At 29.6% G+C, this 13,489-nt stretch overlaps 1 protein-coding gene across 3 annotated transcripts in view; it reads left to right on the plus strand.

Annotated features, from left to right (window-relative positions):
• The first annotated feature begins 6,952 nt into the window (after nucleotides 1-6,952).
• The window catches only part of LOC107490756 (uncharacterized protein At4g15970-like), a 14,114-nt gene continuing 7,577 nt past the window's right edge, over nucleotides 6,953-13,489 (plus strand). For 2 of the 3 annotated variants that reach the window (XM_016111559.3, XM_021143301.2), the window contains exons 1-2: nucleotides 6,953-7,055; nucleotides 10,282-10,512. In XM_016111559.3, coding sequence (XP_015967045.2) covers nucleotides 10,315-10,512 — 198 coding nt within the window. In that variant the 5' untranslated portion in view covers nucleotides 6,953-7,055; nucleotides 10,282-10,314. The remainder of the gene's footprint in view (nucleotides 7,056-10,281; nucleotides 10,513-13,489) is intronic. The other variant, XM_021143300.2, reaches the window with a different exon arrangement.

The raw sequence follows: 13,489 nt of genomic DNA on the forward strand, positions 1-13,489 counted from the left end.
TCGGTTTTTTTTCTTACCTCTAGCTGAAGGGTCCTGAACATATTACTGATGTATTCCTGTTGAAACTGTCTCTCAATGCCCGTGCTCTCTATACATGGGATGACTCCTTTCGAGTCCGCAACATCATCTTCCAACTCCTTTTGCTCCTTATTTCCAAACACATTGTCATATTCATGGACGAACTGAACCAACCCACTCTTGCAATGCAGAAATCTACCATAAAATGCGTGCATACTTTAACTACGTTGTGTACTCCTCATGCCTGCCCAAAATTCACTCTTGAAGAATATTGGAACCCACTTTTGTCGATTTGCATAAAGGTCTGCCCAAAAAAAAAAAGCAAAAGAGTGCTGCTTATAAACAACATGATGACAGCTTCCAACGCAATGATAAAATAAATTAAAAAAACATCCAGACACACTACGAGAAAAAATATCTGTTTATATATTGAAAAGAACATCCACTGACTATAGGGGTAGAAAACTCAACTACATTTCTTAGCAAAAACATAAGAATGGTATCAAGCCGGCAAAAATAACATGAAGTGAATAAATAGACAACTAGAAACCAACAGACGAAATTGAATTTAACAATCACAGACTTGTTAACCATCTGTTCTGGCCTAAGTTAAATTGTTTGATGAAGCCAGCTCCATCAACCTCAAACGATTCTGTCGAAGGAGAATTCCACACAATGTGATTCATCATTGCATTCAATTCTCTGTACCTAGTGTAGCCACTGAGCTTGAATTATGATTTCTTCATTATGTGCCAGATGCACCATCGGTGGATAGTATCAGGTAGGACCTTCCTAATAGCACCAGCCATCGCCTTGCACTGGTCAGTGATAATCTCCTTTGGCGCAGTCCCGACGCATCTCACCCACTGCGTGAACACCCACTCAAAACTAGGGATCTCCTCGCTCCCAAGTAAAGCACAGCCAAGAAGAATAGACTTTCCATGGTGGTTTACACCGACAAAGGATGCAAACGGCAGACTATGCCTGTGAAAAGAGCAAAAGTAACTGTAAGGCAACAAGACAAATTTAACAAATAACTGCTCTTGCAATTCACCAATAAGTATACAGACCTGTTTCTTCTGTAAGTGGTGTCGAACGACACCACATCTCCGTAATATTCATATGAAGCCCTGCACCTTGCATCTACCCATAGTGCGCTCCTAAATTTATTAGCATCGTCAACATCTATGGTATAAAAGAAGTCGGGATTGATCTCCTTCATTCGAACGAAATAATTCATCATCCCCTGGACGTCTTCATTATCATCGAAGCATCAGAGATTGCTTGTGATGTAATTTCTGACATCCTTTTCTAAAAAACCAAGGTTTGAGGACCTACCAACCTCGTTTGCTAGTGCTAGATACGTCTTGTTAGGTCTTATTCCAGCCTCGTCGTTATCTGTAATGACGCACTTAGCATGCATGGTCAACTCCCGGTACTCATGATAGTGGATAACTTTCTTAGCCAAACAGGGGTGAGAATACCTCAATTCTAATCTAGACACAACCCAACTTTTCTTCTCCTTGTCCAGCATGACATATATCTTTGCTCTGCATCTCGTGGCTGTAATTCTGTTTGCTCGAGTTACTGCGTTCACCCTGGACTCTCGATAACCTTCTCGCGTGCAGTAAATAGATTGATTAACCGGTATCTTTGATTCCTTCCGCATCTTGTCAAAATTCGTGTTCTTGATTTTAGTAACGAACCCAACTTTCTTTGCATAGTTTGCATAAAATTTCTGTGTGAGAGGCAACGAACCAAAACTCATTCCTATGATTGGAATTTCCTCTTCACCGACCCCACTATGATCTGACAACTGTAACGTCAATACACAAAATTAGATAGAAATCAAAACTAGCACTAACACAGTAAATATTTAATACCAATTCTTAGCATACTTTAATAAAATCTCACATAAATATTTCATACCAATTCTTAGCATACTTTAATAAAATCTCACATAAATATTTCACTGTACCTGAATTTTCCAAATAAATAAGCTTTTTGAACTTAAAAAACATCTATATTATACAAATTTGTTTCACTATAAATACTAACCAAAACTTTAGCCCAACCCAATATATTGAATGTTGGATTATGATTTGAATTTATATGGTTAACGAGTTGATAACATAAGGAACCAATACATTTGATAGGTTCACAAATTACAAAACACCTTTGTATAGTAACCTGAGAAGATTTTCAGTAAAATCCTATTATTATAAATATAGAAATGATATTTGAACTTTAGGAAAGTGTACAATCATCACTCTATTTTTTTTATACCATTATATGGTCTGATACCATTTCAGGATTCATATAGCACTCACTAATATAGTTACATTATATTGAAAGCATATTCTGAATTGATGTAACCTACCTTAAGAAAGTAGATGAAACGTAAAATCAAAGCATATTCTCATCAAAACCTTGCCAAGACATAAATACTACCAAAAAGAGCACATATTCTTTCTTAGTCAATAATACAAAATTAACACAGTGAAAAATCTAATGTGACTTAAAAAAACATCTAATTAGCATGAATTAAAAACATTCACATAGCACATTCAAACCTCGTATCCGGAGTCCAACTCATCCTTTTTAGTCACAACGACGTCGGTAATTTCGTCGACCTTCAATTAAAGATACCGAAAAAAATCATTATCAAGTTAAGATCCTTCCTTACTATATAATGAATGAGTCCAATAAAAATCATCAAAAAATATTGCAAAACAAATCTGGGAGTCAAGCATACTTTAATGATGGCAATTCTTATGATTCGAACATGTTGGGTAAGTATTTAATAGTAATTTTAAGCATACTTTGTTCAACTAAATATATCACTGTACCAGAATTTTTCAAATAAATATACTTTTTGAACTGAAAAAGATCTAATTAGCATGAATAATAAACATTCAAATAACGCATTGTTATAAAATTTCCTACGACGCAGGAGTAGCTTATGCAACATATTTTCGACCTCTCTTACTCTTGAATAACTACTTCACCCACATTGAATTGTTCATCGCCTTGGGTTAGATTGATCAATGTACTAATCGATCTGCCTTTTGGGGTTGAAAACGCCATGGGAGATGCTCTCTTCCAGAAGTGTTGCATCGCACCCTTCTCTTGGATGGTTGATTGGAGGAGGTTGGCGCCACTGATGTAACCAAGAGCGAACCATGCACTGTAGCCACCGAGAGGGAGATAGGATGAATAATCGGGAGCGTAGACTTCACTTGAGAATGGAGCGGTGCTTGGATGGTCCGATGGAGGAGGTTGGCGCCGTTGATGTAACCAAGAGCAAACCATGCACCGTAGCCACCAAGAGGGAGAAAGGATGAAGAATCGGGAGCCTTGTCTTCCCTGAGAAGGGATCACCGCTTGGATGGTCGGATGGATGAGATCGGCACCGTCATTGATATAAAGAGAGAATCATGCACCGTAGCCACCAAAGAGAATAGAGGGTGAAGAATCGGGCTTGTTTCTGCTCCGTGATCCCAAGAGCATTTTTTGGAACATATTACTCAAAAGCTGATTTTAATGAAACAATAATTAATAACAAATATTGTAAATTAAAAAAAAACTAAATTAATTAAGATGATTCTAATTAATTGAGTTGTTTAATTTTTGCCTGGTTAAAAATTGGTTCCATATACTTTTCCATAACTTTTTTAGTTATTTTAAAGTGCACATGGATCGGGTGAAGTCAGATCACCTTTAATCGAATCTGACCCTAAATAATGACTAAAACTATTTTTAAGACTTTTACCCGATTCTAAAGCAGATGAAATCATATTAAATTAATCCCTAAAATATTCGAATCTGAGCTGAGTCTTCGAATCAGGTCGGGTCATGTACACTCTTATTTGACGCAAAAAGAAGATGAAGAACCAAAAAGAAAGAATAAACACGCCAAGACCACAACCCCTCATCCCCTACCACTAAAACAAAGAGGCGACATTTAAGTTATAGTAGTCTAAAAAAATCCTTTAAAAATATTTTTTATTTTTTTCTCTTTATTTAATTTTTTTTATTAAATTTTAAAAACTATTCTTGCATTACAAATATTAAATGCTCACAATTCAAAAATAAGTATGAACATTCTCTGAATGATGTTAAGTAATTTTTAAAATTTAATAATAAACTTAAAATTTTCCTTTGGATTTAAAAACTATTCATACTTCTTCAAATAATAACTAGGTAGAGATAATTGTTTGCTATGATATTACATGTCATCTATTTAGATTAATGGTTAAATTAATTTTTAAAAAATGGGTCATTCTTTCAATTTATCCTTAAAAGATTTTATAAATCAAATTTGTCTTTCAAATATTGTAAATTAGTCATGTTTGTTTCTCTGTTACTTCATTAATAATTTTCGTTAACATTAATAATATGGAACGTTAACTGACAGCATATACAATACTTAGTATGTCCAATTAGACGTTGATCATACATGTTTATGAAAATATATCATTTTTTTGTTGTGACAATGAAAATATATCAATTTAGTCTATCTAGTCTTATTTTTTAATTACATAAACCTTAATTCCAATATAATTTAAGACTAAATTGATAAATTTTCATAAATATATCTGGTCAGCATTTAATTAGACATACTATGTATCAATTATGTTATAAATTAATATCCTATATCATCAATCATTGATAAAAATTGTTGATAAAATAATAAAAAGATAAATATAATTAATTTATAATATTTGAAAAACGAATTTCATTGATAAAATCTTTTAAGAATAAATTTAAAAAGTGATCCATCTTTTATTGATTGATTTAACTATTAATCTTATCTATTTCATAAAACCAATAATCTACCTACTTTTTTCTAGCTATGGCCAATTATTCTTAATTCAAATTTAAAACTTCCTATTCTTTAACCATTAACTTAAAATAAAATCATTATATATAATATACTAGCCAGAATTAGAGACCCAAATTTTATTAATACTTATATTCTTTCTATCAAAAATTAACTAATTGTTAATACAGTTAACTGATATAAATTTTTTAATAATTATAATACCATGCACATTAATTTTTATATTAATAAATTAGACTATAAATAAAATAAAAATTTTAACACGATATTGGCGTAGACAATCAAAATGACGAACCTCAATGACGTTGGAAGGAGGTCAATTTCTAACAAGGTACACACTTCTTTAAATTAAACCAAACCAGTACTTCTCACATTATGATTCAAGGTTTCCAAGGTCCCCATGTTGAAAAGTAGTGATCAATAAAAATCAAACATAAAAAACAAATAGATTTGACATATTTTACCATTAAGTAATAATAAGACGAGAATTTGACTATTTTAGTTGCAACTATGATTCCATGAAGAAGTGAAATGAATATAATTCATATAAATTTTAATTCTAATTTTAAAATACATTTAACTTATTAATTGATGAGTTTTAGTACGATGGATTTCACTGTGCGGCTATTTGTCAAATTCAACATTCATGAACAATAATATGCAATTAGATTTGTAAGGTTTTGTTTGTTTATACATATGAAATACTGAGATAGAAATACAAAAATATAAAATTGTATTTTTTTTTTGTCCACGGTATCTTCTAACCTGACAGGTCAAGAACTAATCCGTCGCGAATTGGAGCTCTATTTAAGGGTCTGTTGTTGACCAATGGATTGCTGCATACACAAGGCGGGATTCGAACCCCGACATTTGCTTAAGTGGACGAGTGAGCTGACCACTCGACCAACCCAAGTTAATTTATATAAAATTGTGTTTAGTAGATGAATTATGGATAAAAATATTATATTTAAAGATATTGAATTAATATATTTTATATTTATCTTGACAGAAAGAATATATAAATACTAAAAAAAATAAATTTATTTTTTCTTTCATTATTCTTATTAATTTTTTATAATTATATTTTTCATTATATTTTTTTAATTTTTTAAATAAAAAATAAATTAAATTTTTTATAATTTATTTTAGTTTATTATTAAATAAAATACAAAATAATCAATTTTACATTTTTTATTCTCAATATCTTATTTTATCATATTTTTAGAACTAAACGCAATCAAAACGAAGAATAATAATATTACGTCTTTGCTTTACCATGATAATAATTTCATTACCAATAATAGAAAAAAAGAGTTTGGTTAACAAGGGCACCTATTAAGAAAATATAAAAGCAAAGTTTTATTGATTTTTTTATATTTTAATATACTTTTAATGTGTATTAATTAAGTATTGAAAGTTAATATTCTAAATTAGGAGATTTTCATTAGATTTTGATTTATTTTATGTTTTATTCTTAATAAATTATTGTAACAATTTACAAAATATATAATTACCATAAATTGTTTTAATAAAAGAGAAGATTTAAAACATAGTAATATATATACAACGGAAAAGTATAATAATTCCCCTTATCTATTATTTTAAATTTGTAATTTTTAAAATTAAGTCTGCCATTCGCTTTCCTTATTTCTTTTATAACTCATTAGACATGAACACACTCCTAGGTCGTAGCTTGAGCCTTAAAGTATTATTTACAAAATGAGTGTAGTTGGAGTGAAATTAAGAAATATGAAAATGATGATTTGATTAATTGAATTCATTAAATGATTTCATTTCATTTATAAGACAAGATTTAAATTGATATGACGAGTATATATTCTATTTGGAATATATCAAAGTTAAATTTAATTTGATTTAGCTTTAATATTTTACATATTTAAACCCCCTCCTATTTTTTGCATATTAATTGAAAATAGTAGTAATATGGATGGAAGGTTATTTATTTGATTCAAAAAATTATATAATTCCATCAATAATTTTTCAAACAAGTTAAACCCTCACGAAATGACAATTTATTCAGATCACATTAGCTTATAAGTAGGTTTCACTCTTACAAGGTTTTTTTTATATCACACACCAACAAAGTATGCCTTTCCACTAAGAGTGACATTGGCAAAGGATCTAACAAAAACATATGTGGAAGTATTCATGTTCTCATCTGCCAATTAGTGTTGTAAGCTCCTCTTTTTTTCTTTTTTCTTTTCTTTATTTTTCTGAATTTTTTATGATTATTATTTTATGTGTTGTAATTTCCTTTTTTTTATGTATTTCTTTGGGATATCCCAAATACACTTTTGTAATCCGTTATAAACTTTGTGTAATTATAAGAGGGGAGAAAAACTTTGATAATGCCATAACGTCATGACAAAACCAATACAACCGGGCAAATAGAAAAGAGCAAAACACCTATCATATTTTCTTTAAATAATCTCTTCCATATATTGCTAAGATCAATAATATAACCTAACACCTATTACCATAATAACATTCTTTTTTTACATTGAACTTATTCAAGAAGAACACCTTACCAAGAACTGGAAAATTTTAACCATATATTAAAATCTTTTTTTAATATTTTTTTGTTGCTCATAGTATTTTTCAGTCAAGCCAAAAATTCATCCATCATGAATTTTTAAGTTCTATTTAAAGATCTGACATTGGTTAATAAATTATTGCATGTACAAGACCGATATTTATTTGAATGGATGAGTGAGCTAATCACTCAACTAACCCAAGTTGCTTATCTTTTTTAATATTGATAACGGATAATTTGGTTCTTGATTCACCAAATGAGATCATGAACGTTACAATCTATAGGAGTAGTGACAGATTATTCCTATATCAACTCTATCTAACATTTATTTTAATTTTAGCACTTGGTCTAAAATAATTAATTGAGATTTTCATCGTATATTAGACAGATATAATTTTAATTTATTTCCGAAATATAAGCATATCAATTTCAAAATCATCAAATTTATAAAAATAAATATGATCACTTTCTAAATATATTACAATACATTTCTAATGATATGGTGTGTATATAACTATATATAGATACCCCTTACTATCTCACCGTTACTCTACTACTTGGTTCAACCTTAATTATTATTTCCTCATTTATTAGTCATTTTTGGGACCGTATCCGATCTTTTCATTCCGTCTGTTAGAAACAAGAGACTAAACTGGAGAAAAGATGGTATATTATTGAGTATATTCAAGTTGTCTATTTAAGTTGTCTGGAATGATACAATATGAAAGGGTATTTATAGGTACTAAGAGAATCGTAATAATAAGGACGTAATCTCCTATAATAAATATTCAGATGTACTAAATAATACTAATTGATCCTAATTGATCCTAATTATATTCTAACATCGCCCCTCAAACTCAAGTGTGAAACTTATTTAAAACAACGAAATAAAGAGGAAAAAAATTGCATAAATTGATAAAACGGGTGCAGACGAAACTGCCGGAAGGAAGCGCAAATGGAACTGCCGCTAGTTTGAAGGAAGTGCAGACGGAACTACCGCTTGTCTGAAGGAAGCGCAGACGGAACTGCTGCTAGTCTGAAGGAAGCGCAGACGGAACTGCTGCTTGTCTGAAGGAAGCGCAGACGGAACTGCCGCTAGTCTGAAGGAAGCGCAGATGGAACTGCTGCTATCTGAGGAAAACCCAGACGGAACTGCCAGAAAGAAACGCAGACGGAATTGCCACAAGAAAACACAGACGAAACTGCCACGAGAGAAGGCAGACGTAACTGTCACGAGAAAATGCTGACGGGACTGCCACGAGAGAATGCAGATGTAACTGCCACAAGAGAACACAGAAGGAACTGCCACGAGAGAATGCAGACGGAACTGCCACGAGAGAATGCAGACGAAACTGCCACGAGAGAACGCAGATGAAACTGCCACGAGAGAATGCAGACAGAACTGCCACGAGAGAATGCAAACGGAATTGCCACAAGAGAAGGCATACAGAACTGTCGAAAAAGAGCGAAAACTATATGATTTCTTCATGAGAATAGGTAAGCAGCAGATGACAATTGTGTTTGATCATACGATTCGAAAAAAAATACAAGACAGAAAAAATAGGCTAGTCGGTGAGGTGAAAAAGTATCAAAGGAGTGACAAAAGGGAAAGAAGAATGGCATAGAAAAAAATACAAAAGGTACGGTGATTTCACCGCAAGGAAAACAACCTATCATCTTTAAGGAGGATACCATGGCTCTGATACCATGTTAGAAACAAGAGACTAAACTGGAGAAAGGATAGTATATTATTGAGTATATTCAAGTTGTCTACTCAAGTTGTTTGGAATGATACAATATGAAAGGGTATTTATAGGTACTAAGAGAATCGTAATAATAAGGACGTAATATCCTATAATAAATATTCAGATATACTAAATAATATTAATTAATCATAATTGATCATAATTATATTCTGATACCTTCAAGTATTGCCATTATTTAACATGTAAATCACCATTCAACGTGAGTTTGATCCGTTCACTTTTCTGGTTTTTGTTTCTCCATTTTCCACCTTCCTATTTGTATTATAAACATTTGTATTATAAACATGGATTATATATTCATATACTACTAATACTTAAAAGACAATCAATAACAGCGAAGATATAACTATTCCACCCTCATTTGAGATCCAACACTTTTTTCTTTTGATGTTTTTCAGCCCTCTTTATTCAAAATTCACGCGTCAACATACATACATACATACACGCATACATACATACATACATATATTTTTCTTTAAACAAAATAAACACACTAATCAATTTTAAAACTTTGCATTAACTCATCGGGTTTTCTGTTTTTGGTTACCCACAATATTTCTCAGATCAACAGGTTAAGAATGACTCCGTCGCAAATCTGAACTTCATTTAAGGATCTGTCATTATCCAACTTATCATGTTAAAATTGAATAAAACTACTCGTTTAGATATAATTAATTGAAAATCGACTATTAAATTTATCTGAATTAAAATAAAAATCATTTAGTAGCGAATTTGTCAAAAATCGAAAAATTAGTCAAAAAATCAATTAACCAATTGAAATTATGTTTTTTTATTAGCAGTTAACCAATTTAAAATAATAAATAACAAAAAATTATTTTTTAAAAAATATATTTTATACATAAATATATTATTTTATTATATCCTATACAACTTCAATTAAATTTTTTATTTTATTAATTCAATAACCGATTCGGTTTTATTTCAAAACCTATTTTTAACTCTTCATTACTTCATCATGTTCATTATACACAAGCACGTGTGCATTTGGATTTCTATATTCTCAATATCAAATTAAAGCCAAATGGACTAATTAATTTCCACCTTTCTTCTCTTCTTTTCGTTTCTTTTTATTTATTTAGCAGCCCACATTTTTGCTATCCAATAATTAAGAAATGGAAGTTTTTCACTCTATCAAAGACTTGGTTGCAACAAGAGGTAGTGGTTACAGTAATCTCCTAGTGCGTAGGCCCATGCAAATTACAGTGTTCTGTATTGGATTTGCTGTGCTGTTGATGTTCTTGATATGCAACTATCCTTCTCCCTTTAGAATTTCTACCATCTCAAACTACTTCAACGGTGTCTCAACAAAGGCAAGTCTCTCTATCTCAATTTCTATCTCATTGTCTTTGAATTTATATTTGTATATTCGTTTTTATAAAAGTTTAACTTTTTTCAATATTTAAAAAAAAAAACTAGGTTTACTTTGTTTGGAAAGTCATTACTTTGATTTTCGTCCTTTAATTTGTTTTTTAGTTACAGCTTGAACGCAATTAGAAGTCATTGACTTTTAGGTTTTCTAGGCATAGTTGCTAAATTGAAATCCAAATTGTGAATAAAAAATAAATCATATACTTTTTATTACTACTCATGAATAAAACAATAACGTGAATTATAATATTTTATTGATCAATTTCTAAAAAAACATTTCAGTTTTTTTTTTCAAGTAAAGGAAATATTAAAAAATAACTATGTATCTAAATAGTGGATATTATTACCTAAACCCTTAACCCTGAAATATGTATTTCATTTATTTGCTTTAAAATAAATCAGATTTTAGGTCATCTAGTTATAAATCACAATGACCACAAACAAGCTAAGTGAGACTCCACATATATTATTACGTCTATATATTGCTTAACCCTTGTTATTATTTGTATTCTATGAAGCACGGACACTTCGCTGAGTTGTCGTGTTTGTGTGTCGGACACATTTCGGACACGACACTCGTCAACACTCGTCCGACACGCGTGTCTGCTGTGTCCAACCATGTCTTAATAAAAAATAAAAAATTATTCTCCAGACACACCTAGACACGTCTAAATATCATCACGTGTCAGCGTGTCCAGTCTTATTTTTGACATATATTCTTAAAATAAATTTAGATATAGTATATATTATTATTTATTAAAACAAAAAAATATTTTAAATACTTGATATAATTAAAATAAGATATTAAAAATTGAAGGTTACAGAAGGTTTGTATACGTGTTCCTATGTCAAGTAAAATTTTAAAATTCGTGTATTGGCGTGTCTCGTATGGTATCGTGTCCCGTTTGTTCGTGTGAGTATCGGTGCATCATACCTTGTATTTCTAAGCTAGTTAAGGGTAACTCTAGTTCTTTCATTGACATTTTATACCTCCCACATGATTAAAGTTTTTTCCCCACAGATTATAGAATATCTAGGTAAAAGTACTTTTTTTATGTTTTTTAATATAAAATATTATTTTTGGCCCAAACGTATGGTTTAAATATGAAAATTGTCTAGCTAAATTTTTTTGTTCTTTTTTCCCGATGTTTGAAAATTAATTCAATGTTATTCTCACTTTTCTTCATTGAAAATACTAATAGAGGATGTATATTTTCTCAAACTCTAATTTTTTCTGCAATTTAGTATAGAAGAAAAACATGGTCTTATATGGTATAAGAACTTGATGTTGGTGTAGAGTGAAGAAGAATATGCTATCCTAAAATTTTTAAATTTAATTTTTCTTTATTTATATATTTTTATTTTTTAACTATATTTTAAATATATTCACAATAATAATATTATAAGATTTTGCCACTTTGTAACAACATTTACTATATATTTCACCACTTTTATTAGTAATGTTTAATTGAGTTAATGGTAAATAGTATATATAGTTATAAAAATATAGGGTTCGAACCCCTATCTTCAAGAAAACCAAAAGACTCCATAATCATCAGACCGCTATGTTTCTTATTAAAATTAATGTAAATTATAATACATATAAATATCTTCCATCAAATAGTTTATTTTTATTTAATTTATTTTAATTTTAATTATAAACTCACTCATTCTTAAATTAATTATATTTTTATTTAATAAAAATATTTATGATAGAATAAAAATAATAAAATATTTATTATTCATGTTCCATATTGTTTTAAAATAACTTGATATTTTTAAAATGTTAGTAAAAATACGTATTTTAAATTTTAATTTTAAATTTTTGACTATTTTTTATTTTTTATTTATACATAGTACCGGGTCAACCGGTTTAACCAATAACTCAACCATTGAATTAATGACCCAATAATCTAATGATCTGATCGGTTTGATCATCGATTCGGTTCTGACAACTATGATAAATAGCATTAAATCACTTTTAAAATGTTCAAGATATAAATATATAGGACGAAAAATAATAATATTTTATCTTTTTTTAATTATAATACGACATACTACATACTCGTACGCATCTACAAGAAGAGTTTCTTTTTATTAACCTGCTAATGCCACCTTGAACACATAGTATGGTTTGCTTTAGGATACATAGAATTATAGAAATTTCTTTGGAAAAGAATAATGTCGGATGAAAAGTGAAAATTTTAGCTAATTTTTTTAGAAAATCATATATTACACATTATATCTTTATTTTTTAGACACAAAAAAAATCTTTATTTCTATTATAAAAAGAATAGCCTTCGCTTTTTATTAAAAATTATTTTTATCAAGCTTCCAACCACTCCTCCCCATCTGAGTCTATCCTAGTTGGCCCAAATAAATTAGGTTTTATTAAAATTAGGCCTTTTAAATCAAGTTGGGTTAGTCTAGTAGTTAATTCATTAGTCTGTTTAAATAAGTGTTGAAAATTCGAATTTCGTCTTATGTATACAACAATCTATTGTTCAACGATAAATTCTTAAATAAAATTTTAATTCGTGACGAATTAGTTTTGTCGAATTGAAAAATACGTAAAAAATAAAAAAAGTTAGGCCCATTTATGGGCTCATCCTTAAACGCTCTTTGTTAAGTATGGAGTGCTGCACACCTTGTGAGTTCGTTAAATCTAAATTCTTTATTTATTATATTTTATTTGAATGGTCTGGATTTAAAAAGGTAACCTGTTAATCAGGTTAATTATTTTTTTTACAAATTTTAGATTTTTTTGGCAAGTCTCAGATATTGGGATAAAGTTCAAAATAAAAAATTAGTATATAAATATTAAAAATAATATGTCTGTACAAAAAAAGTTATTAGATTTTAGAATTAAAATAAATAATACAGAAAAAATAAATTAAAAATTCATGTACCAAATCTAAA

The sequence above is a fragment of the Arachis duranensis genome, chromosome 5 (genome assembly GCF_000817695.3).
Source record: "Arachis duranensis cultivar V14167 chromosome 5, aradu.V14167.gnm2.J7QH, whole genome shotgun sequence".
Classification (NCBI taxonomy): Eukaryota; Viridiplantae; Streptophyta; class Magnoliopsida; order Fabales; family Fabaceae; genus Arachis; species Arachis duranensis.